A 25630-nucleotide genomic window follows, 5' to 3' on the forward strand; every position below is an offset into this window, starting at 1 on the left:
ATCCCATTATAAGGAATATTATTATGACAGAATGATAGGTCTAATTGTGTGTGTAAAAGGATAATCCTCTTTGGACAATTCTTTTTGTTACCAGGGTCCTCTAGTTATAAGCTGATCAGAGTGTCCAGCTACTGGGAACCCTAAAATTCAGCTTTATTTTGTGAGGGAATCTGGCAGTAAAGCTCCTATTACACAGCCTGATTATGGACCGTGAACACGAGCGCCGAAGAATAAGACCGCTCGTTGATGGGCACTCGTTTGCTGCTTTCACAAGGCGCAATGATTGCTTATGTATAGTGAAGAGCACTCGTTACTCTGATCGTTGGTCCCCATACAGTTCCATCGTGTCTGCGACACATCTCCCTGATTACACAGGGATGGGCTGCCGACAACCATGATTTTCAATGCTGCATAAAAGAGCAGATCAGCCGATTAACGAGCGTTTACCCGTTCATCGGCTGATCGTTGCCCTGTTTACATTTCATATGAACGCTCGTTCACCCGATCATTGGCAAGTGTAATAGGGACTTAAGTGTCCTGTTTTCCTACGGCACAACCACAGGGGAAATTCAGCATTATACTGTCCTAGTAATACACAGACTGGCTAGGTCCCCTGGAGGGAGAGACTTAGACTATTTTTAGCTGCTCTGGCTGGTAGATAAGTCTTGAATCTCTCTCTCCCCCCCCCCAATAATAGGGTTTTTAAAACCAGGCAACCCCTTTAATAACACCAAAATGTTACATAGTAGTGACTTGTTGGATGCTGTCGCCCTCTACTTTGGAGTAAGTTGTTTTTGTTGTGCAGTTTTTTTTTCACATATTGGTTTAGTAGTTTTCTAGTAACTCCCTTCTCCGTGAAATATCACTTACAGTGATGATCTATCCATCGTACAATGTAGGGATATGTGTGTGCGCTCCCTGGCAACTCTTACGTTCTTCTTTATAAATAATTTGTTACTGCAGGCTAGGATTAGTACCTCAATACTCCGAGGACTGAGAAGTACTCTAATAAGAAGGCAAGTGACTCCTAGCACTCATAGATTTAATTATTTGTGGTTGGTAGTGTTTCTACACTAAGTGAATTCTGACAGATTTAGGTTGTTTTGAACTCCTATATTATAAAACGACTTAATCTTTCATGTAACAGTTTTCAGTATAAACAGTTTTATAATCTTTTATAAAGAGTCTAGTAACTGCACTGTTTTTATTTTCCTTATACATACAAATATAACCATTCATTTTCCTCGTCTTCTATTGATATTAACTAGTCAACGCAGCAGAGGGCTCATTTTTGAGCAGAGTTAAATATATAATTTATTTATTTTGGACCGGAATTCTTTTTGAGTGCAATGTAAAGGAGGGCTGACATTTGTGTTTCTTTAAACTTGCTATCGTTTTATTAAAATAAAGAGTAAAACTTTTGTCTGCTGAGTGTTTTAGCCAACTTGTTTCTCTGTTTGAGACTGAGAAAGTACATTCCTAAAACAAGGCCAGGTTGGCTTGAATTCAGTTATAACAGATCAGCAATGGCAAGTAAAAATAAGCATTTTGATTCAGACTTTGTACCCCCCTCTATGTACAACCCCCTCCAACCAGATGCTTAAAGTGAGTGGCTGAAAATGACTCGCCAGACCTATGAGCTGTCGGGACATAATGTACAGTATTACAGAAAGGGTCACGTACAACTTGTCAGAGAGGAGAAAGACTGTGGAATGCAGAATTGCTGTATGAGCTCATGTGCCTATGACCCTTTTGTTATATATATATATATATATATATATATATATATATATATATATATATATATTTAATTTTTATATTTATTTTTTGTTTTAAATGAAATTTGTTATTAAGGCAAGTCTTGTAGAAATCATCATTTTGAGTTTAATCCTTATTGTTTAACCACTTAGTGACCGCTAATACTCCTTTTTATGGCGGATCAGAATAAGCCCTGCACGGGTGTCCCATATAGCGACCGCGGCATGTAAGTGGTTTACAGAGGGAGTGGAATCTCTCTGTCCTCCATCGGTGGCCTGAGAATGCCCCAGGTCTGCCATGGGTCTCTGCCTGTTGGGCCGTGCTAGAGGCAAGGCCTAATAGACTACCTGTCAGTATACCAAAGCATTTCTGCATGTCGGTGTAAAACAAAGTATACCAAAGCATTATATCAGCGATCAGGAGATTTCTTTGTAAAGTCCCCTAGTAGGACTAAAAAATGTATGCAGCTTGGCTTTAGTCTTCCAAAACTGACCAAATAAAAAAATGTTTGTTTCGGGAATCGATCGTAAAGTAAATTATAACTTGACGAGAGGAGACTGGCAGCATGTGCCCGAGGCTGCTCTTAGGCTCATCTCGGTAATTTGTAAGTTACTTAACAAATTATTCCCGAAACTGACACTTTTGATATACACAGGTTTGGAACATTAAACCCTTGATGCATAACGACATGATGGTGGGTTAGGGACACCAGACCTACTGAAAGGTTTCCCTGAAATAAAGTATATTTTAAAAAAATAAATCAAAAAAGAGAGCACAGTAAAAAAAATGCAAGAATTACTTTTTCCATAAAAAGTCGTTTTATTTTGTAAAAGTATAAAAGCTTACACATATACGGTATTGTCACAATCGTAACGACCCAAACAAAGTTAACATGTTTTTTTTTAAAACCACATGGTGTACGGCGTAAAAAAAACAAACGCCAATAAAACGCATGATTGCTCTTTGTTTCCACCCACCACCGAAATAAAAAAAATATGAAGATTAATCAAGAAGTCCCATGCATGGCTGGCTCCAGGTTTATATGGGCCCTTGGGCAACACAGACTTAGTAGGCCCCTTTGCGGGGGAACTCACGGCGGCCGTAAGACGTTAGGCCCCCAGTTTGTACCCCCATAAATTTTGTGGCCTCTGTAGATAGTGCCACACAGCCCACCCCTCCCAGGTAGTGCCACACAGCCCCCCACCTCTCAGGTAGTGCCACACAGCCTCCCTCCATGTAGGTAGCGCCCTTTGAAGTTCCCTCTAGGAGTGGAATCCCCAGCCAGAGCATTGTCCATTCCTTATGACTGAGTCCTGGAGCAGAGCTGCTTCTAGCGCTCTGCCTGGGACTCCTTCTCTCCCTCTGACATCACTATCCAAAACGGAAGCCCACATATGGTCACATCGTGGTAAAAATAAAATAAGAGTTATGGCTCTTGGAATGCGGCGATGCAAAAACAAATTATTATTATTTTAAGTATTTTTATTGTGGGAAAAGTAGTAAAACAAACTATACATATTTGGTATCTCCATAATTACACCAACCCATAGAATAAAGGCAACATATTTTTCAATGCCGCACGGTAAACGGCGTGAATTTAAAGTGCAAAAAAAAATGGCGTAACCCCCAAAAAAGTTTTTCAATTAAATGTACCCCAAAATGGTGCAATTAAAAAATACAATTCCTCCTGCAAAAAAAAACAAGTTCTTATACAGCTACATCGGTGGAAAAATAAAAAAGATATCACTGTTTGAATGTGTCAATAAAAAAATTGATTGGTCATTAAGGGCCAAAATAGGCCGGTCTTTAAAGCGCTACAAAAAAAAATTAAAAATATTATATTATATTTGGGTATGAAGACTGTTGTGTAATGTGTTGTGGTAATTGAAAGAATGCTTCCCCCTAATATAAATGTAATCTCGGGAGGTGTCTTAAATTTTTTAGATAGCTTAAAACGTTTTTTTTTTGCTAGTTAACATAAGGTAACAGAGGATAAAACCTGTTTCGGACAACAGTTATCACACCCAACATCTGCACTACACATTAATGTGTATGGTGAAGGGATGTTACTGCCTATGGAAGGCTGCCAGACATCATAATCCAGGGGAAAAAAAATAAGATAAAAACTATGCGAAAAGACATGGACAGTGTAACTGCCCATACACGTTTTCACTTTTATAGGTTCCTGAGATGATTCAGACTGCTGTTTTTAAGAACATCTGCATTTTATACGTGGCCAAGGGGTTAAAATATAGACTGAAAAATTCAGCAAAATACAAAATTTACACAAGGTTTACTTAAAACATCCCAATATAAATAAGAATTGACACATTTTATCTTCAATAGGTTGAACTTGAAAGGAAGTTGGAATCTACGATAAAATCTAAGTTGCACTATAAGCAGCAATGGGGAAGAGCATTAAAGGAGCTGGCAAGAATAAAACAGGTGAGTGGTCTAATGTTTAGTTTTTTGGAAGGCTATAGGTAAACCTGGCTGAATTGCTGGCCGAATCTTCCAGTTGGATCTTCTGTTGAATGTCCCTATAAGCCTATTTCTACTATGAATGTGCAGACAATACTGTGCCAGCAGAGCTAGTTGATGGCCTGGTCATGACCGTCACAGCTTGAAGTGAATGAGGCTTCAATCGTTTCATTTTGCTTGTTGTATTAACATGGAGTGAGATGAATCCACAGGTAAATGTTTACCGAGATGGTGTACCATAGTTGATGCCTATAAATGTGTACAATCTTTAACCTCTTCACACCATGCAGTGTCAGGATAAGTCCACATCTAGAGCAATGGCAAATCACCAATTTGTGAGTATTTCCCGGCACTAAGTGTGTTGGAAAAATAAAAAACAAACTATACCCACCTCCCCTAGTTCTTCTGTGGCAACGCTTCCCTGGTCCCTTTAGCTCTCTGAACACCTGGATTCTACCGATTTTATGTGTCGTCACACCTCATCACTGGATGTGACATGACACCATCGCTGGAGGCCGAGTGCCGCTACATGTGAACATAGCCTAATAGTATGGGAAAGTCTGCAGTAGTTCCCGAGAACCGTTTTACTATTACGGCGCAGCAAAGCCCACGGGCCATCACCAGCAGATGCTTTAACCCCCTAGTGACCACCAATATGCCTTTTCACGTTGGTCACTAAGGGGCCTTAGGCTAGGCTGACGCCTTTTCACGTTGGCCCAGTCTAAGTCCTGCACGGGTGTCCTGTGCAGGCTGGAGCCAGGGCTCTGCTGACAGCTGGGCTCCTGCTCCAACGCCCGCGATCGAAGATAACTTCGATCGCGGCCGTTTAACCTGTTAAATGCTGCCGTCAATAGCGTCCGCGGCATTTAACTTGTTTACAGAGGGAGTGAGCTCCCTCTGTCACCCATCGGCGGCCCGCAAATGCAATCGCGGTTCTCCGATGGGGTGTCATGGCAGCCGGGGGCTTGATGAAAGCCCCCAGGTTTGCCCTGGACATATGCCTATTAGGACGCGCCGGAGGCACGTCCTAACAGTTTGCCTGTCAGATTTACAGTGACAGGCAATAATGCTCAGGTATACGAAGTATACCAAAGCATTATAGCAGCGATCTGAAGATCCCACAGTAAAGTCCCCTAGTGGGACTAATAAAATAAGCCATAAATGTGAAATAAAGATTAATAATAAAAATTACAGTAAAAACACAAAAAACAATAGCGAAATTGCTATTTTTTTCCATCACCCCCCAAAAAAGTCATAATAAAAATGAATCAATAAGTCCCATGCACCCCAAAACAGTACCAATCAAAACTACGTCTCGTCCCGCAAAAAAACAAGCCCAAAAAATCACTACATTGATGGAAAAATAAAAAAGTTACGGCTCTTGGAAAGCAACGATGCAAAAACAAATAATTTTAGTTCAAAAGTGTTTTTATTGTGCAAAAGTCGTAAAACATAAAAATACATATGTGGTATCGCCGTAATCGTACCGACCCATAGAATAAAGTTAACGTTATTTACGCCGCACAGTGAACGGCGTTAATTTAAAAACTCATCGAACAATGGTGGAATTTCAGTTTTTTTTTTTATAATTCCCCCCCCCCCCCCAAAAAAAGTTAATAAAAAAATTCTAAGTACCCAAAAATGGTGCTATTAAAAAGTACAACTAATCCCGCAAAAAACAAGTCCTCATACAGCTATGTAGATGAAAAAATAAAAAAGTTATATCTCTTTGAATGCGACTATAGAAAAACGAATAAAATAGCTTGGTCATTAGGGCTTAAAATGGACTGGTCACTAAGGGGTTAATATACCAGAGAGGGTTGGCACTAATAGTTTGCCTGTCAGTGTAACACTGACAAACAATGCAGTGCAGTACAGTAGTTTAGCATTGTATTATAGACATGATCACAGGATCTCTGATTCTAGTCGCCCCCTCCAAAGAAAAGACCTAAGTAAAAAAAAAATAAGCCTATGTTTTTCTACAACAGGTACGGTCTTCAAATCATCTGCTACATTACCAATTGTCATACCACGGTTGAATCCAGTTCACGACGTGGTATGGCCATATTGGTTTAGTCATAAATCGATAAAATTGAAATCCATCAACCAGCCATCTGGATCTCTTTGGTGGCATTACCGGTTTATGTGAAATGATCAGACACAGAGGACCGTGAGTTACCCGTGGCCATACATGAACCGCATTTCTTTGTTGGGACCTCACATGATGTAGCATTGTATAGTTTGCCAAATATCCTAACGTGTGTAGAAAACCTTGGGTTTTAACAACCACAGACTGTAGGGCCGGCTTGCTCGCCAACACAGAGTGCATTTTGCTGGCCCCTGGAAATAGATCGCAGAGTGATATTCAGTAGTAGCTGGAACTGCTTGATGATTTTCTATCAGTCTTGTTAGAAATCCCAGCACTCTTCTGTCTGGCACATGTGCCTTCACACGTCTATTTCTGCCAGTAAGAGAAAGCTTTCTTCAAACAATGTATCCTGCGAATAATTATTACCACTCTTGGAAAGCTGCCTGTGCCAGTCATTTGTTGCGCCCCACCGCTGTATAAGCCTTTCCATAATGCAAATTAGATGTTGGAATTTCTATCTTATTCTTAATAAACGTTCATGACGGAGCCCAACTGGTAAGAGTCTTAGACGGCTGGCTTGTGCGAGCACCCACTGCCAACAAGGAGTGAGTAATGATTTCCATGACTAACTTGTGCCTGTGCTAAGACCGTTTTAGTGAATTATTGTAAGACTTCGCCTAAAGAGTAAACATTTAGAAAATCTGCCTACTTTGTGATTTGAGAGATCCCTTTCTGCATTTGTTCATTAAAAAAAAAATAATAAATCTTGACTTCTTACCGTCTCTCGAGCACTTTTTGCGTTTTAGCTGCAGCCGGTGTTTTGTATGGATTTAATGTTCATCACACCTAAACGTGTAAAAGGCTTTTAATGAAACTTGGAGTTTTACATCTAAAGATCTTAAGACTAATATAAAAAGTGTGTTTGGCAGCACATATTGCTTTATTGTGTAGGTTCATATGTGATCTATATGACCAACAAATGAACACTAAACCAAGAAATAAGTGAAACTTGCCTAGACTTTCTACAAAAGTCCTAAAACAAACCCTATAAATCTAGCATAGAAAACGTGAGTCGGTCTCTTTCTAACACCCCTAATGATGGACTGACGTGTGGAGCCCAGCCAGCGAGGGGCTTAGCTCAGCTGGCCAAGTTTGGCACCGTAAGGTAAGGGGACAAAATGGATGTCTTTTGTTTTTATTTCTTTTCTTGACCTTTTCATTATGGAATGGGAAAAAATCTATAACTTTCACCACAAAATGGGTCTCCAACATCTAAGTTCATGTCAAAATAAAAAAGGTTATGACTAAAGGAATACAAAGAGGCAAAAACAATCAAGAATTGTGGTTCTTAAATGTATCATGAATGTATCCACATATTTTTATTTTTTAGTAGTAGCTAGAAATACATTCTAAGATACTTTTTTTTTTTTCTAATTTTATTTTGTGATTTGTTTGTTTACATTTTGTTTTCCTTACATTATTATGAGGGCAGATCACTTTCTTGAGCTGTGAACTGAGGCTTCAGAGATTTGCTTTACAGCAGGTACCAAGATATAAGAAACTAAGGCTGGGTTCACACGACCTATTTTCAGACGTAAACGAGGCGTATTATGCCTCGTTTTACGCCTGAAAATAGGGCTCCAATACGTCGGCAAACATCTGCCCATTCATATGAATGGGTTTGCCGACGTACTGTGCAGACGACCTGTCATTTACGCGTCGTCGTTTGACAGCTGTCAAACGACGACGCGTAAATGGACTGCCTCGGCAAAGAAGTGCAGGGCACTTCTTTGCAACGTAATTTGAGCCGTTCTTCATTGAACTCAATGAAGAGCAGCTCCAGATATACGAGCGTCACAGACGCCTCGTATATTACGAGGAGGAGCATTTACGGCTGAAACGACGCAGCTGTTTTCTTCTGAAAACAGTCTGTCATTTCAGCCGTAAAAGCCAGCTAGCGTGTGAACATACCCTCAGTCTGAAAACAACTTGACTGTTTTTTATATATTATTTTTATGTCAAAGGTCACAAATAAATCCAGTCTACATAATACTTGAGCAGGGTGAATACATGTATTCAGCTCACTAGCATGTGTTTTTTTTTTTTTACAAGATGAATCTTGATATAAAGGAAAGTATACACCGTAACCACAAGAAAAAAACGTCACCCACCGTGTTTGTCAGTCTGCGTAATTTCCTGCATGTTCTTAAAACAGGTTTATTTTCTCCAGATCCTTTTCCTTATCTTCTGGCGGAGCTTTTCTTGAACACCTATGGCAGACCGAGAAGTAGGGATAGGTTCCTGCTGCACTTAGTTGTTTTTCAACCAGATGCAGGTCTGATCTGAGGTTTGTGCAAAGAGAGAGAGAAAATGGATGATCTCTTGGTACACCTAAAGAATTATTTTTTACAGCTTGAGACCGGATAGTATCAAGAGAGGAGAATATTAAGAGAAATTGACGGTGTCTTACACACTATAGGGTGAAAAGTATTGGGACACCTACATATTACACTTATAGGAGCTTTTATGATATCCCATTGTAAAGCCATAGGCATTAATAAGGAGTTGGTTCCCTCTCTGCAGATTAAACAGCTTCCACTCTTCTGGGAAGGCTTTGTACAAGATTTTGGAGTTTCTGTGGGATTTTTTTCCCCATTCATCCAGAAGAGCATAAGTGAGGTCAGACACTGATGTTGGATAAGAGGATCTGGCTTGCAATCTCTGTTCTACATTATTAGGCACAGTCCTGGCTATTAGGGATGTCTATTCACTCTCAAGACACTTCAGTAAAGATAATGTGGGTGTATGTGACAGCACATCGTGATCTAGCTAGATCACTATGTGCTGATTACATGAATGGAGAGAAGTGTATGACACTGATTGGTCAGCGTCATACACTTTTCTCTTCACAACGCCCACTTAGTCAAAAGCTAAAAACCGCCCAGTTGGGCATTAAAAAAGTCATTAGCATAAATCTAAAATCGGTCATAACTTGGTCAAAATTGTTCGTTTTTATAAATAAAAAGCACTGCTGTCACCTACATTACAGCGCCGATCACGTTATGTAGGAGATGGGGCACTTATAATGTGGTGACAGAGCCTCTTTAATGACCAAGCTATTTTTTAAGTTTTTCCATAGTCATGTAAAGAGCAATAACATTTTTATTTTCGCATCGACCTAGCTGTATAAGAAATAGCTTTTTGTGGGACAAGTTGTATTGTAGCAAGTTGTAGCACCATTTTGGGGTACATATAATTTATTGATTAACATTTTTTTTTTTATTTTTTTTCTATTACAAAATATCCCACTATTTTATGCGTCCTAAATTTACACCGTTTACTGTGTGGTATAAACAACATTACTTTATTCAGCGGGATGTTATGATTGCGATGATACCAAATTTATATCGTTTTCTTATGGTTTACTACTTTTACACAGTAAAAACACAACTTTTTTTTTTTTTTCTTTTTCAAAATGTATTTGTTTTTGTGTCGCCATATTTTAGAGGCCATAACTTTTTTTACTTTTTTTTTCCACCGATGCAGCTGTGTAAGGGCTTTTCTTTTGTGGGACGCCTTGTAGTTTTTATTGGTACCATTTTGGAGTACATACGACTTTTTCATCACTATTTATCCCAAATTTTTCGATAAACAGCAATTCTGGTGTTTTTTATTTTATTTTTTACGGCTTTCACCGTTTGGGTTAAATAATGCAATAGTTTTATAGTTGGGGTTGTTACGGACGGGAGGATACCAAATATGTGTAACGTTATCCCTTTTTTTTTGTTGTGGTTTTGTTTTTCATAATAAAGCATTTTGTAAGGGGAAAATTTTTTTTTTTTTTTTTTTTTTCATTTTTACTTGGGATTTTTGTTTGTTTATTATAAACTTTTTCTAAAACGTTTTTTTTTTTTTTTTTTTAGACCCACTAGGGGACTTTACTGTGTGATCATTTGATCGCTTATATAATACACTGCACTACTTCTGGATTGCAGTGTACAATGCCTAACAGGCATTAACTAGAGTCAGACCTGGGGGCCTCTGGCTGCCATAGAAAGCACCGGCAACCTGCGATATTGAGCGGTGCATCTGAGGGGTTAAACGGGCAGAACGGATACTGATATCGATCCCACTCGAGTAGGTCTGCTACCAAGCCCCAGCTACCTTCGGTAGTTGAGAGCAGTGAGATTTAACTGCTCCTGGAGGCGTTTGTTTATTTTTGATGCAGCGCCGTAAAAAGGCTACTGCATCAGAATAAAGCCGGTTAGTAGCTGCCGTAAAAACACCTATGGGCGGTTAAAGTGAGAATAATAAACAAGCAAGGCAAAATCTACAAATAAACATTTCTGACCTTTCCAACAAAAAAAAATCTGTGACCAATATAGTCATACTTCTTTTCAATAAGAGTCGTAAGACTTCCACCCATGGAGTTTGTCAGTTTCTTATCTGTTGATGATGAACTTTTTGTGCAGCAGCAACCACAGCCTCCCAGACACTGTTCAGAGAGGTGTACGGTTTTCCTTCACCGTAAATCTGCCGTTTAAGAAGGCCCCACAAGTTCTCAATAGGGTTTAGGTCAGGTAAGGAAGGGGGCCATGTCATTAGTTTTTCATCTTTAAGGCCTTTACTGGATAGTCATGCAGTGCAGTACTTCAATGCATGCGATGGAGCATTGACCTGCATAAAAATCATGGTTTTCTTGGAAGATGTAGACTTTTTCCTGTACCACTGCTTGATGGAAGTGTCTTCTAAAAACTGGCAGTAGGTTTGAGAGTTGATTTTTACTCCATCTTCAACACATAAAGGTCCAACTAGCTCATCTTTAATAATACCAGCCCATCGCAGTACCCCACCTCCACCTAGCTGGCGTCAGAGTTAAAGTGGAGCTCTGTGCCCGTTACTAATCCAGCCACGGGCCCATCCATCTGGTCCGTCAAGAGACACTCCTCATCAGTCCATAAAACCTTTTGAATAATCTGTCTCCAGATATTTCTTGGCCCAGTCTTGATGATTCAACTTATGTGTCAGTGGTCAGGTTTCCGGCTTCCTTACCCTGGCCATGTCTCTGAGCACTGAACATCTTGTACTTCCAGGGAGGTTGCAGTTCTGGAATATGACAGCACTGGAGAATAATGGGTTCCTGGTCGCTTCATGTTTTGATTCTTCTCAAATCTTTGGCTTTTAATTTGCGTGTTTTTAACAAAACGTTTCTTGCGACCCTGTTGTCTATTTGCAACAAAACGTTTGATGGTTCTGTGATCAGGCCCCAATATCTTAGCAATTTCAAGAGTGCTCCATCCCTCTGAAAGACTTAACAGTCCGGTAAATCTCTTTTTTTTGGACCATTTTGCCAGAGGAAAACAAGCTGCCTAATAATTCTGCACACCTTGATATAGGGTCTTGATCTCCTTAGGCCACACCCTCCCTCATTACACAAATACACATCACCTGATATTCTTCATCCAATAAGCAGTCAAGTTTATACAGCTTGGGATGGAAAATATGCAGAAAAATGATGATCTGGTCAAAATACTCACTTGCCTAATAATTGTCCACACAGTGTAGTTCATACCAAAGGTTTTCGATGGGGTTGAGGTCAGGGCTCTGTGCGGGCAGTCAAGTTCTTCCACACAAACTTATGGAAAAGCTTTACAGTGTCTGTGGGAATTTGTGCCCATTCAGCATTTGTGAGGGCTGGCACGGACCTTGGACAGAAAGGTCTGTATCACAGTCGTTTCTAATTCATACTGAAGGTGTTCAATTGGTTTGAGGTCAGGGCTCTGTGTAGGCCACTTGAGTTCCTCCACACCAAACTCCTCCAACCATGCCTTTATGGACCTTGCTTTGTGCACTAGGGCACAATCATACTGGAACAGAAAAGGGCTTTCCCCAAAAATGTTCCCACAAAGTTGGAATCATGCACTTGTCCAAAGAAATCTTGGTATACTGAAGCATTAACAATTCCCTTCACTGGAATTAAGAGGGCTAGGCCAACCCCTGAAAAAACACCACAAAACACTCTCCTCTACCAAGCTTTACAGTTGGCAGAATGTATGTAGTCAGGTAGGTAACGTTTTTCTGGTATTTACTAAACCCAGACTCTTCCATCAGACTGCCAGATAGAGCGTGATTCGTCACTCCACGGAACACGTTTCCACTGCTCCAGAGTCCAGTGGCAGAGTGCTTTACACCACACCATCCGACGCTTGGCATTGATTGTGCTTGGTGATGTAAGACTTGCATGCATCTGCTTGGCCATGAAAACCTATGACAGGAACCTCCAGGCGCACAGTCTTTGTGCGGCTGTTAATGCCAGAGGAGGTTCCGAACTCTGCAGTCAGCAGAGCGCTGTCGACTTTTAATCACTATGCCTCCTAAACTCTTCCACTTTACAATAATACCAGTCGCAATTGATCGTGGAATATCTAAGAGGGAAAAAATATCACAAACTGACTTGTCACAGTGTCATCCTGTTACATTACCACACTGGAGTTCAGTGATCTTCTAAGAACGTCTCGTGCTTTCACAAATGTTTGTAAAGGCGACTGCATGGCTAGGTGGTGGATTTTATACGCCTGTGGCATTGGGACTGAATGACACACTGGAATACTTTTTTACATATAGTGTGTATATATATATATATATATTTATTTTTTTTGTAATTTCATTGCATTGCATGTCTTCAGTTACAGCCTGTATTATAGAGATTCTGAACGAAGAATGGCTAAATAGTGTGGGTGCAGCAAAAATTTGTATTCAAAGGGAATGTGTCGAGAATTAAACTTTTTTTTTTTTTTTTAAGTAAGTTACTTATTTCTATTATATTACGCTTTTTGCTGTATCTTTTTTTTTTTTTTTTTTCTTCCACATGGTGGAAAGTATTAAAAATTTAATAATTTGACATGTTTTCCTATGTTGGCCACCAGAGGGAGCACTTCCCAAAATTACAGCAAGGTGAATAAGGCAAAGCAACCTGACTCACAGCTGCCGTAAATGTGGGAGGGATTCTCACCCCCCCCCTCCTACAAGCCAGGAAAAGGTGTCGTCGTCAAATTGCTAAGCAGTGTTCGGCTGCCATTTTGGGTGTGATTGTCCAAATGGCAGCTGGCAGAAGCTATAGGACACACCAAAAGGCTAAGGGTATGTTCTCACGCTTACTAAACAAAGTGAAAACTGCTCCTGATTTTCAGCCATTTTTTAATCAAACTCGCGTTTTTTGGCGTCGTTTTTCTATAGTCAATGAAAAACGGCTCCAAAAACATTCCAAGAAGTGATATGCACTTCTTTTTGGCGGGCGTCATTTTACATGCCGTTTTTGGAAAACGGCCGCATAAAAAACGTCTTGTCGGAACAGAACGCCTTATTTCCCATTGAAACCAGAGGGCAGATGTTTGTAGGTGTTCTACTTCCGTAAACGTCCTAAAAAAACGGCTGAAATCCTTGCGTGTGAACATACCCTTAGAATGATGAAAGTGAAGTGAATTACTTTTCAGTTGACGGGTTCACACGGCGTGTTTTTGCGCATTTTACGTGCCAAAAACCACATAAAAAGCGTAAGCAATCGTTTTTTTTTTTACATAATTGGTAAAGTGCGCTGCTAGTACATACAACGTGCTTTTTACACACGCATTTAAAAAAAAAACTGTTGGGTCAATGGGAAAGCGAGGTGTTAGTTTTTTTACGCAAGCGTTTTCAAAAAACGTGTGTGTGTGTAGGGGTGCTTGCCGCTGATTCTTCAAAACAGCAGATAAGCGGCTATGAAGGATCAGCGGCGCCCATGCATACGCCACATGTGACACGCGCACACACGCGCACACACACGCGCGCACGCACACGCGCACGCACACGCACACACACACACACACACACACACACACACACACACACGGCTCTGCTACACACACACACACACACACACACACACACACACACACACACACACACACACACACACACACACAGCTCTGCTACACAGACACACACACGGCTCTGCTACACAGACACACACACTCGGCTCTGCTACACAGACACACACACACTCGGCTCTGCTACACAGACACACACACACTCGGCTCTGCTACACACACACACACACACACACACACACACACACACACACACACACACACGGCTCTGCTACACACACACACACACACACACACACACACTCGGCTCTGCTACACACACACACACACACACACACTCGGCTCTGCTACACACACACACACACACACACACTCGGCTCTGCTACACACACACACACACACACACACACTCGGCTCTGCTACACACACACACACACACTCGGCTCTGCTACACACACACACACACACACACACACACACACTCGGCTCTGCTACACACACACACACACACACACACACGGCTCTGCTACACACACACACACACACACACGGCTCTGCTACACACACACACACTCTGCTCTGCTACACACACACACACACACACACACACACACACTCGGCTCTGCTACACACACACACACACACACACACTCGGCTCTGCTACACACACACACACACACACACACACACACACACACACTCGGCTCTGCTACACACACACTCGGCTCTGCTACACACACACACACACACACACACTCGGCTCTGCTACACACACACACACACACACACACACACACACACTCGGCTCTGCTACACACACACACACACACACACACACACACACACTCAGCACTCCGACATCTGACAAGCTTAGCCCCGCACACCGTCCACACTGACAATACATCTATCGGGTGGGGGGGCCCGTTGGGGGGGGGTTGTCGGGGGTCACGAGGGGGGTGTCGGGGGTTACGAGAGCGGGGGTCTGTGAGAGGGACAGACGGAGACACACACCTTACCTGCAGTGCAGCTGGTCTTTATAATGGTGCCTGCTATCTCCCTACAAACAGCTTCTTTGCTGTGTGACTCTGACCTGCGTCTGCGCAGTACAGAGCCAGAGAGCAGAAGCAATAGACGGGAGCCATTCATTGACTCCTATGCACTGTAGCTGCCGTATTCCATCTCTGTATGTGTCGTTAATCGACACATACAGAGATGGGAAAAAAATGGCAGCCCCCATAGACAAGTAAAAGTATGAATACATTAAAAAGTAGAAAATGACATCACAAATAAATAAAATTTTTGTTTACATTATATTAAAGAGAGAAGCTGGGAAATGAGGCAAGGGCTCAGTGTAAAGTTGTAACTGTGGTCCCGACTATGCGGATAAAGCAGTCGGTATACGCAGTCCACTCCTCAGAGCTGTATTGCTTTTTTTTGTTCCCATAGAAATTTGTCTGAATCAACTATAGAATTTTTGTATTTTCATTTTTTTCAAAACATTCTTGATAATGTGCAGAACAGAACTGCATGGTTTTGGATGTAGTACAGGGGCACATAAATGTTAATTATCTAGGGCTGTCTGGATGCTGCAAATATAAGAAGCACGTCCAGGTCATTTGTCGTCTAATCGAACAACAACTTTTTCTGCGTTTGCTCAGCACAAATTTTTCTGTCTGACATCTGGACTGTCCCTCTCCTGTCCCATTCTTATCCACTCCCCGTAATTAATTTGATTCATTATAAAGTTGTTTGGCCAAACATGGGAAGCAAGGCTTTGTTTAAAAATATATTAGTCGGGGATCTTGGGTAGGTTGAAAACTGTGTCTTGAAAGCATCCAGGCCCTCCTACTGACTTGTCAGATCTGGGTTATTTTCAGAAAACTTGACTTGAGTTCCTTAGCGAGAGAGGCATTATTTTCCCACAGACTTGCTTGGTATGTATGAGTGGGAGAGTGAGCAGTGGCCACTATTTAGTGATTGTTTAGTCTACTGTATGTGTGTTTACCGCTCTTCTCAGGATTTATAGGCAGCCATAGCAAAATAAAGATTGTGATTGCTTGACTGCGGAGCCGTTTGTCCTTTACACTCGCTGGGTTGGCAGGTCTCTCTATTGCATATTTAGCTTCTCCAGGAACACAGCATTTTGAAGGAAAAAAAATTAATATAAATAAATATATATATAATCTCTACCGAAAATGAATGGATTTTTGGGATTTATATATGAATCTTTCACAGTAGAAAGTGATCTATGGTATATAAAGATCACTTTAGCAAATATATTCTCAGTATGAATCCTCAGCTCTGTTTGTCAGTTCATACATTTATACAAAATAAAGCAGCCCTATAAGCACAGAGCAAACATGCACAGATTCCTACTAGATGCCCTGTGTGAACGCCCGCACATGCGCCATATGCAGATTTAGTCCTCAACGCAGCTTAAGGACCTGTTTACATTGCGTTTACCTTCAGTTTGGTCTTTCCGTTTATCGTTCCGTCAGAGGAACAGATGAACAGAAAGACACACGGAAAGTAGCGTTGCCATTTGCAATATCATTGATTTTAATGGTATTTTTCTGGTATCCGTTTGCGTCCGTTCTGCTAGGCTTCCGTTTTTTTTACGTAAGCAACAGCGTTCTGTACTGCGCTATTCCCATCGTAAAAAAAAAAAAAACTAGCGGAATGCACGCAAACTGAAACCAGAAAAATACCATTGAAATGAATGGTATTGCAAATGGAAATGCTGCTTTCCGTTTGTCTTTCTGTTAATTTGTTCCTCGGACTGAACAGATGAACGGAAAGACCAAACATTATGTGAACAGGGCGCAACTTGGACAGTTCATTCTTAAAGAGGATCTGAGAATAGTTTTATTAATTCCATGTCTCTTTACTAATCTAATAGGCGCTATGATGTTGATAACTTGTGTTTTTGTTGTTTTTGTTTTTAAACGTTTGTTTTTTGAAAAGTTATGAGCATTTTTCTAAATATGTAAATTTTGCTATACTTGCCAAATGGGAGGTTACTCTTTCTTTTCACTCCGGGCGATGTAATGTTTTCTGTATGGCGCTGTCCAATCAGCGTCATGCAGTTCTACACAGCCCAGTGTGATCTCTGCTTCAACCATTTTTCCTGGAGTAGCGCTGACTCGCTGTGTTGAAGGACCAACACAGCGTGATCTCACAATTTAAGCGGAGATCCCGCTGGGCTGTGAAGATGAGAACTGTATGACTGTGACTGGACAGTGTCATACAGAAAACATTACACCGCCCACAGTGAATAGAAAAAGTAACTTCCCATTTGGCAAGTATAGCCAAATATGCATATTTGGAAAAATGCACACAACTTTGCAAATAATAAATGTTTTTGAAAACAAATCACACGGTAGTTCTCAGCATCATAGTGCCCTTTAGAATATTTAGGATATAGGGAATTAGTAAACTAGTGACCGATCCCCTTCAAGCATGCACTGTACTATAGTTTTGTCCTAATATGTTTTGTTTTTTTTGTGTTTTTTTCAGGGGGGGGGGGGGTTCCAGCAAGAAAGACAGAAATATTCCCATTTCCTTTCCCATTTGATTTCTCATGGCAGAGGCTATAAATAAATGTGTTACTCACCTATAATTGTTAGTATAGCTAATAATCATCTCATTTTATCAGGTCCCAAGATATAGATAACTCTTTATTCCTTCATCTAGCCCTCCCATGACCCTAAGCTGATCAATGGGACCTGGATGATCGTCTGTTATTTATGGGGAAAGCTGCCAGTAAGTGGTCAGTTTTCCTGCAGCGCCGCCACAGGTGAATTTATTAATAACACAGTGCTCATGCAAATCAATGTTTAGTCTGTGTAATGCAAAACAGGGCAGATCATCCAGATTTGAAGACTTCCTCTGAATCTGTTTTTTCCCTTCTGGCCAATAGATGAGAATCCTAAACAGGGGATCCCCCTCGATCAACTCAGAATTCTCTATCGGACTTATAAGGTATATGAAAATGGGTTTTTCTAAACTGGACAATCCTTTTGATTAGCCCTGCTACTGGGACTACTTTAGAAAAGCCATGTCTCAACTCCCTGCCTAGACCAGGCTTACATTAGAGTATGTATTTTAGTCTAAAAATCTTTATTTTTTTCATTTTTATTATCCTTTTATATAGTGCCATCGTTCTTCTGTGGTACTGTACATTAGAAAACATTACAAAACAGTAGTGAATTAATTATGGAGCGAGGACTTATTTTCTATAACTTTCTGAAGACTTGTCTCCGTAAGACACTTCAGTTTATTTATGGCTGGATTTCTGGACTCTCATCACTAGGATGGAAGGAAATGTAGCACCCAGCAAGTGTTGAAATGTGATGGAAACAGAGAGGACTTGGCATCCTACTGTAAGAGAGCTGCTGATAAACTAGTAATAGCTGCATCTTCCTGAATTGTAGATAACGACGCATTTTATCTTCTTTCTATTCCGCATAGCTAGTATTTTTATATTCCTTTATAGTTTTGCTTACAATACATGAAGGGAGTGTCAAAGACCTGAAGGGCTGTGATAACAGGACGGACACTACAATTTATTTGTAGTATCCTCTTAACAATTTGTATCCGTTTGGAAAAAGCGGTGTTGTCGTCTGCCTTTGTCAGTACTATAATATCTATGCGTAAATTGCGAATGCGGAATCAAACTATCTGGCGATTACATGCAGGATGTGGTGTCACTATGGACAAATAACGGCTTACCTGAGAATTTTGGGGGTCTCCCCCCCCCCCCCCCCACCTTCCTTTCTGTGTTTTTTTTTTTAACCTATAATGATGGATTATATTGGGCTTTATTGATCAGAAACATTTTCTTTCCAAAAACTGTCAATTTGGTTTATCTGTATTCTAATATTGATAAGACTTGTCTAGTTACAATGAGCTTACATGAGGAAAGCAAAATGAATCCTAATAGTAATTGTTTATGCCCCCTGTACACATTGCAGATTTTGATGCAGAATTGTCTGCCTTAATGTCTCTTTTCACTGTTGCATCACCTTGGAACTGTATTCTACTAAGCAAAACTAGCAGGTATATGGGTAACCTTCGACTGTGTTGCACTTTAAAAATTGGAGAAGAAATTTTCCGGTTGGGAATCAATCGATGATAAGATTTTGACAGATGTAGTATTTTATCACTGCAACGATTCTTTTAACCTGTTTAAAAGTGTCCAACTTTTCTTAAAAGGTATGTTGTTTGAACATTGTTTCCACTATATGTACTTTTCTTTGGCCATACACCAATAAAACATTTGTCTTATATTTACACCTGTCTTCTATTTGGTCTTGGAAAATTACCTCTCCATGAGGAATTAACGTTATATCAATGGAATTTGTGGTCTTGATTATCTTTGTATGGACTTACTGTCAATTTAGGCTCGCACTATTGTAAATGTTAATGAGACCCACAGAGCCCTAAGGCCGGGTTCCCACGGGACGGATGTGTTGCTTAAAAACTGCGCAGCGTATCCGACCTGGAACTCGCAGCACCTTCTGTCCTAAAAATCTTTTTCAAACGGGATTTCCGCTGCGGAATAAAGCGCTCATACTGACTCCCCTGAGCGTAGTCCGGCCTCCTACAATGACGTTGCAGGCCATGTGACACTGCAGCTGTCACATGAGATTAAACGTCATCCCAGGAGGCCGGACTGCAGGAAGGAGGGCGGCATTCTGGCTAAGTATGACTATTTTTTTATTTTCCCGTAGTTGAGATTTTTGCGGCCTAATCGCTTCAATTCACATCAACGTCGGAGGCTAAGTTAAGGGCCACTGTCGCAGATATGGCAGTGATTACCAGAGACAATAGTGCAGCACGCTGTGCTATTGTGTTCGGTAAAATTACGAACACCCAGACGGAACCTATTAAAGTCAGGCTCGTCGGCCGCTGGCGGTGTCCGTTGTGCAGTGGAACCGTTGCTTTTGTTAATCCTTCATTCTGCTCCTCTGGCGGAGCAAAACAGCGGAATGTCACAATGCAGGTGTGAACCCAGCTAATTCGCTCTATGATATGTCTTGGACTATGTAAAAGAATACCATAACGAACAATCAGACTTTACATGTATATTCAGTAAGTTCATGTATTAATGACTTGGTCAGGCTGCCAAGACATTGAGAATATTTCAAGCGATAATTAATTTTCACATACAGCAAGTTTAAACACTGCTTATATGAGTGAAAGATTGATGTTGTAACGTGGAGCCAGACATAGTTCAGGGAGTCACTAGGCGGGATCCCATAACACAGCAAATGCAAACCATCTCAGCACCCCTGCTACTTTCCATAATGTCTTCAAGGTTAATACCTTACTTCTGAGTAGTTGTTGGGGTATTTGAGAACTAGCTGGGTTGTGGAATTTGTGTACTTAATGGACTGTAAAAATGACCCATTCTCCAGCTGACCCATTATCGATGTACCAATTTTGCGCAGTTTTACACTGAAGAGATGTCAAAGTTTCTGGCATTGCACATTTCTCTAAAGCTATTAAATTAGCAGGTATTGTGCACAACTTGTGGGTTTTGTGAATAGACAGCACAGTTTAACCTTCCTTAGTTCCTGGTTCAAACAATTGCACAAATAACAAACAAACAAAAACAAAAAATCAGATAATGTAAATTACCATATTAAAAAAAAAAAAGAATTTCAAACCGTAAGTAAGAGGCGTTCTATAAGGAGAAAAGTAATCTAGCTTAAATATCCGATTTACTGTAACTGTTACTAATATGGTATAGTTGAATATGTACAGTTATGTTCATTTTACATATCAAAATTAAATTTGTATCATGTTAAACCATTAGTTTTTTACGTTATTGTAGTATTTACGTGACCGGGGCTGACAAGTTTTCATATAGGCTTCATTTTGCTTTTAAGAAAATAAGTTGTTGCCCCTTCTCCCATAGATGTGGGTCCCACCTCTAGAACAGGACCCCTGGCCCCCATCTTACCTTGTCCTGCAGTCGCTGCTCTCAAGCCACGGAGTAGTGAGGTGGACCAGAGTACGGAAACAGCTGAGCTACGCTATTTTTGGAACTCCTCTAGAAGTGAATGTTAGTAACGGAAACCTCGTAGCAGCACAAGCTATGCTGTTTCTGTAGCTCCCGAGTTCCGGAAACAAGCTAGCTGTTCTACACTGTTTTCGTAACTTCCATTCATTTACGCATAGATATGTCATAAATGTTGGAGATGAGAATTTCCCTAAAATAAAGGGAGGAAATGCTGTCTTCTAGATCAGATTATATTGACAAGACATGTAAGAATCTTTAACAGTCCTGTGTTCAGAAATGCCAATATATAAACCGCGTGTTCAGTTATTTAATGAACCTACTAATGGTAAAATTTGTAATTCACATTTTCCTGTTTTTTTTTTTTTTGTTTTTTTTTTGTGAAGCGTGAACAAGAGAATGCTATGGCAAGACTTAAAAAGCAGCAAGAAGAACTTGAGCAAATGAGACTGCGCTATCTGGCAGCAGAAGAGAAAGATGTGGTAAAAACGGAACGTCTAGAGCTGGAGGAAATCCGGAATGAACTAAATAGGTACAAAAAATTACCAGAGTATTGTGTATAAGGATTTGCAGTTGAATAGAAGTTGCAAATCATAGGCAGAAATAACAGTATGGAAGCAAGGGTAGGCTACTCATGCACATCGGTCATTCAAATATGCTGCCCTTTGTATGGGCAGCATAAATGCAGGGACAGATCCATTATCGTAGTAGCCGTTGTGTAGTTTGGCTAATATGAGCTATCTAAGAATATTCCTGAGTAGAGGGCTCTCCCCATCCTCATCACTGTGATTGATGGTTGACTGCTGGGTATCTGTATGCCACCAAAAAGGTTTGTGGGTACCGATTTCTTAATGAATAAACCAGACTAAAATGCATCCGGTGTGGTCTTTGATCGCTCCGATTAGCCTTTTTGACTAATAGGCGAATGGCCCTGTCCCTGTAATATGCTGCTCCTACCTAGGGCAGCATATTTTGATCACAGACCCGCTTTAACAATAAAAGCAATTGACAATTATAATGCCAATAGCGCATGGTAAAAACAGTAATAAGTAACATGATGTTTGTTTGTTTGCACAAGTCAGGAATAGGTAAAGTAGGCCATGATCTCCTCTGGTAAGAGGGTCTGATGTGAGTCCATCCTGTGTACAGTAGTATGTTGCGCTATGTATCAAATTGCGCTGTTTTCCCAAGTATATGTTAAAGTGCAGGAGTAATAAGCCCATGGTTTTCCCTGTTCTAAAGACAGTAATTTGTAACCATAATAATCTTTTATATAGCGTTACCATATTCTGCAGCACTTTGCAATTCGGAAGGTAGCAAATGGGCACAACGACCATAAAACAAATAAAAAATAATGAGATAACAGGATAGGGAACCCTGCCCATATGAGCTTACAATCTAAATTTGTAATGAAAACAACACTCGTTTTAACCCCTTCCCCCTGCTGGCATTCTGGGCCCTAATGTCCAAGCGATTTTTTACATTTTTCCATTGTCACATTCGAAGAGCTGTAACTTTTTTATTTTTGCGTCGGCATAGCTGTATAAGGTCTTGTTTTTTGCGGGACGACTTGCAGTTTTTATTGGTACCATTTGAGAGTAGATGCGACTTTTTGATCACTTTCTATCACATTTTTTTTAAGTCAGGATTAACAGAAAACAGCAATTTTTCCATCGTTTTTTATTTTATTTTTTACGACGTTCACCGTGCGGGTTAAATAATGTAACAGCTTTATAGTCGGGGTCGTTACGGACGCGGCGATACCAAATATGTGTAACTTTTTTGCTTTATTGTAGTTTTTTTTAATAGTAAAGCATTTTGTAAGGGGAAAAGCTGGGTTTTTCATTTATTTTTTTTTCACTTTTTTTTTAATTAACTTTATTAAACTTTTTTTTACTTTTTTACTAGTCCCACTAGGGGACTTCCCTATCCTCCGATCGCTATTATAATACACTGCAATACTTTTGTATTGCAGTGTATTACTGCCTGTCCGTTTAAAACGGACAGGCATCTGCTAGGTCATGCCTGCGGCATGATCTAGCAGGCATTCGCTGCAGGCAGACCTGGGGGTCTTTATTAGACCCCCGGCTGCCATAGAAGACACAGACACTCGGCGATTTTATCGCCGGGTGTCAGTGAGATGAGAGGGAGCTCCCTCCCTCTCTGCAAAACCATTCAGATGCGGTGCTCGCTATTGTGCACCGCATCTGAAGGGTTAAACGGGTGAGATCGATACTAATATCGATCTCACCCGGCAGAGCAGGGACGCCCCCAGCCCTCAGCTACCTCTGGCAGCTGAGAGCAGGGAGATTTCACGGCTCCCTGCTCTGTTTACTTTATTCTAATGCAGCGACGTAGTTTGGCGGCGCTCTAGAATAAAGCCCACTAATGACCGCCGTAAAAAGACGTATCGGCGGTCATTAAGGGGTTAATATAAATAGTGAAATGTTGTATTTCCATCAGACTCCGGCTGCAAGAAGACAAAAAACAACAACCTGACACATCTAAAAACCAGGAACGAAGAATGACCATGTCAGGGTCCAGGCCACAAGATGAAGGCTTGGATGACTTTCTGTCTCGGCTGATTGAAGAGAGGGACACTTTGTTAAGAACAGGCGTCTATACGCATGAAGATCGGATCATAAGCGAGCTCGATCGTCAAATTAGAGAGGGGATGGCAAAAAGGAGTACGAGATGACATGTTTACTGTAAATTACCAACATCTACCGACTGCTCTGAAGAATGATTACTAGCCGTGGCTCAATATCACCCGCCTATTATAAAGGTACAAAGGGCTAGAGCTGTACATTATTTTTACTACATAATAATTTTACATTTCATTATATTTTTCCTAATATTTTAAGTGTACTAAATGCTTTTTTTTGTCCTTATTTATGACTTTTAATGTACATTCCCGTTTGCTCTGTTCTTCCTTTTGAATGTGGTTCTGCAATGAATAAAGTATGTATAGTGTAACGAATTTTTGAAAATTGTAAATTCTGACTATTAAACAGTATCCACATTTTTCTAATAAAGTTTTAGAAATAATGTTTCGTATTTGGCACATTTGATACTTTCTTTCAAACCACATGGTGGCAAATACCCTTTTGCAAAGGTCAGAGACCAGCCTTCTATTTATATTGGTAATAGTTTGGCGGATGGCAGAAGAATCCTACCTACCGGTATACATAGTGCTTACTGTAAATTCGGTGGATAAGGATAACTGTCTGGGGCTGTGTTTCAGGGGTTGGGCTAGGCTCCTTATTTCCAGTGACAGGTAATGTTAATGGTTCACATACAGATATATTTTAGACTATTATATGCTTCCAAATTTGGGGAAGGCTTTTTTTCTGTTCCAGCATGACTGTGCCACTGTCAACAAAGCGAGGTCCATAAAGGCATGGTTGGAGGAGTTTGGTGTGGAGGAACTCAAGTGGCCTACACAGAGCCCTGACCTCAAACCAATTGAACACCTTCAGTATGAATTAGAAACGACTGAGATACAGACCTTTCTGTCCAATGTCCGTGCCTGCCCTCACAAATGCTGAATGGGCACAAATTTCCACAGACACTGTAAAGCTTTTCCAGAAGAGGAAAAGATGTTCCCGCCACAAAAGGGGTTTCTACCTAGTCACATAGTTACATAGGTTGAAAAAAGACTCGGGTCCATCAGGTTCAACCTTCCTCAATAAATTACACATCATTCATTGCTAGATTAATTATAACCCTCAATGCCATTTGTCAGTAAATAAGCATCTAGTATTTTTTTAAATGCTGACATAGTATCTGACATCACTACCTCTTGGGGAAGGGCATTCCATAGCTTGACTACTCTTTTCTATATTGATGTCTGAAACGTCTTTCTTCCATACGCAATGAATGTCCCCTGGTCCTTTGTAGAGTCCTTGGCAGGAACAGATCGTGTGCTAGTTCTCTGTATTGACCACACATATACTTATGCATATTAACCTGTTATTACCCGTTTAACCCCTCAGATGCGGCGCTCAATAGCGAGCGCCGCATCTGAGTGGTTTTGGAGAGAGGGAGCTCCCTCTCATCCCACTGACACCCGGCGATAAGATCGCCGAGTGTCTGTCTCTCCGATGGCAGCCGGGGGCCTAATAAAGGCCCCCAGGTATGTCTGTGGTAAATGCTTGCTAGATCAAAAAAAAAAGTTTATTTAGAAGTGAAAAAAAATAAAATTAAAAAAACACTTCCCCCCCCCCCCCTTACAAACTGCTTTATTGTTAACAAACAAAATAAAGTAAAAAAGTTACACATATTTGGTACAGCCGCGTCAGTAACGGAAAAGTACGTCGCGGGAGTAACGGCCATTTCGGCCGTCCACCCGACACAGGAGCTGTGACAGCTGCTGTCTCGTACAGCAGCTCCTACAGCGGATACCGATCGCTG

General features: G+C 40.7%; 1 protein-coding gene across 1 annotated transcript in view; it reads left to right on the forward strand.

The window, feature by feature from the left end:
- Positions 1–24265, forward strand: part of CEP120 (centrosomal protein 120) — a 91964-nt gene extending 67699 nt beyond the window's left edge. Inside the window, exons 18-20 of the mRNA XM_075836165.1 lie at positions 4105–4203; positions 21604–21749; positions 23681–24265. Of these exons, the coding sequence (XP_075692280.1) occupies positions 4105–4203; positions 21604–21749; positions 23681–23915 (480 nt within the window). The 3' untranslated portion in view covers positions 23916–24265. The remainder of the gene's footprint in view (positions 1–4104; positions 4204–21603; positions 21750–23680) is intronic.
- Positions 24266–25630: the final 1365 nt, after the last annotated feature.

This window comes from Rhinoderma darwinii, chromosome 1 (assembly GCF_050947455.1).
Source record: "Rhinoderma darwinii isolate aRhiDar2 chromosome 1, aRhiDar2.hap1, whole genome shotgun sequence".
Classification (NCBI taxonomy): Eukaryota; Metazoa; Chordata; class Amphibia; order Anura; family Rhinodermatidae; genus Rhinoderma; species Rhinoderma darwinii.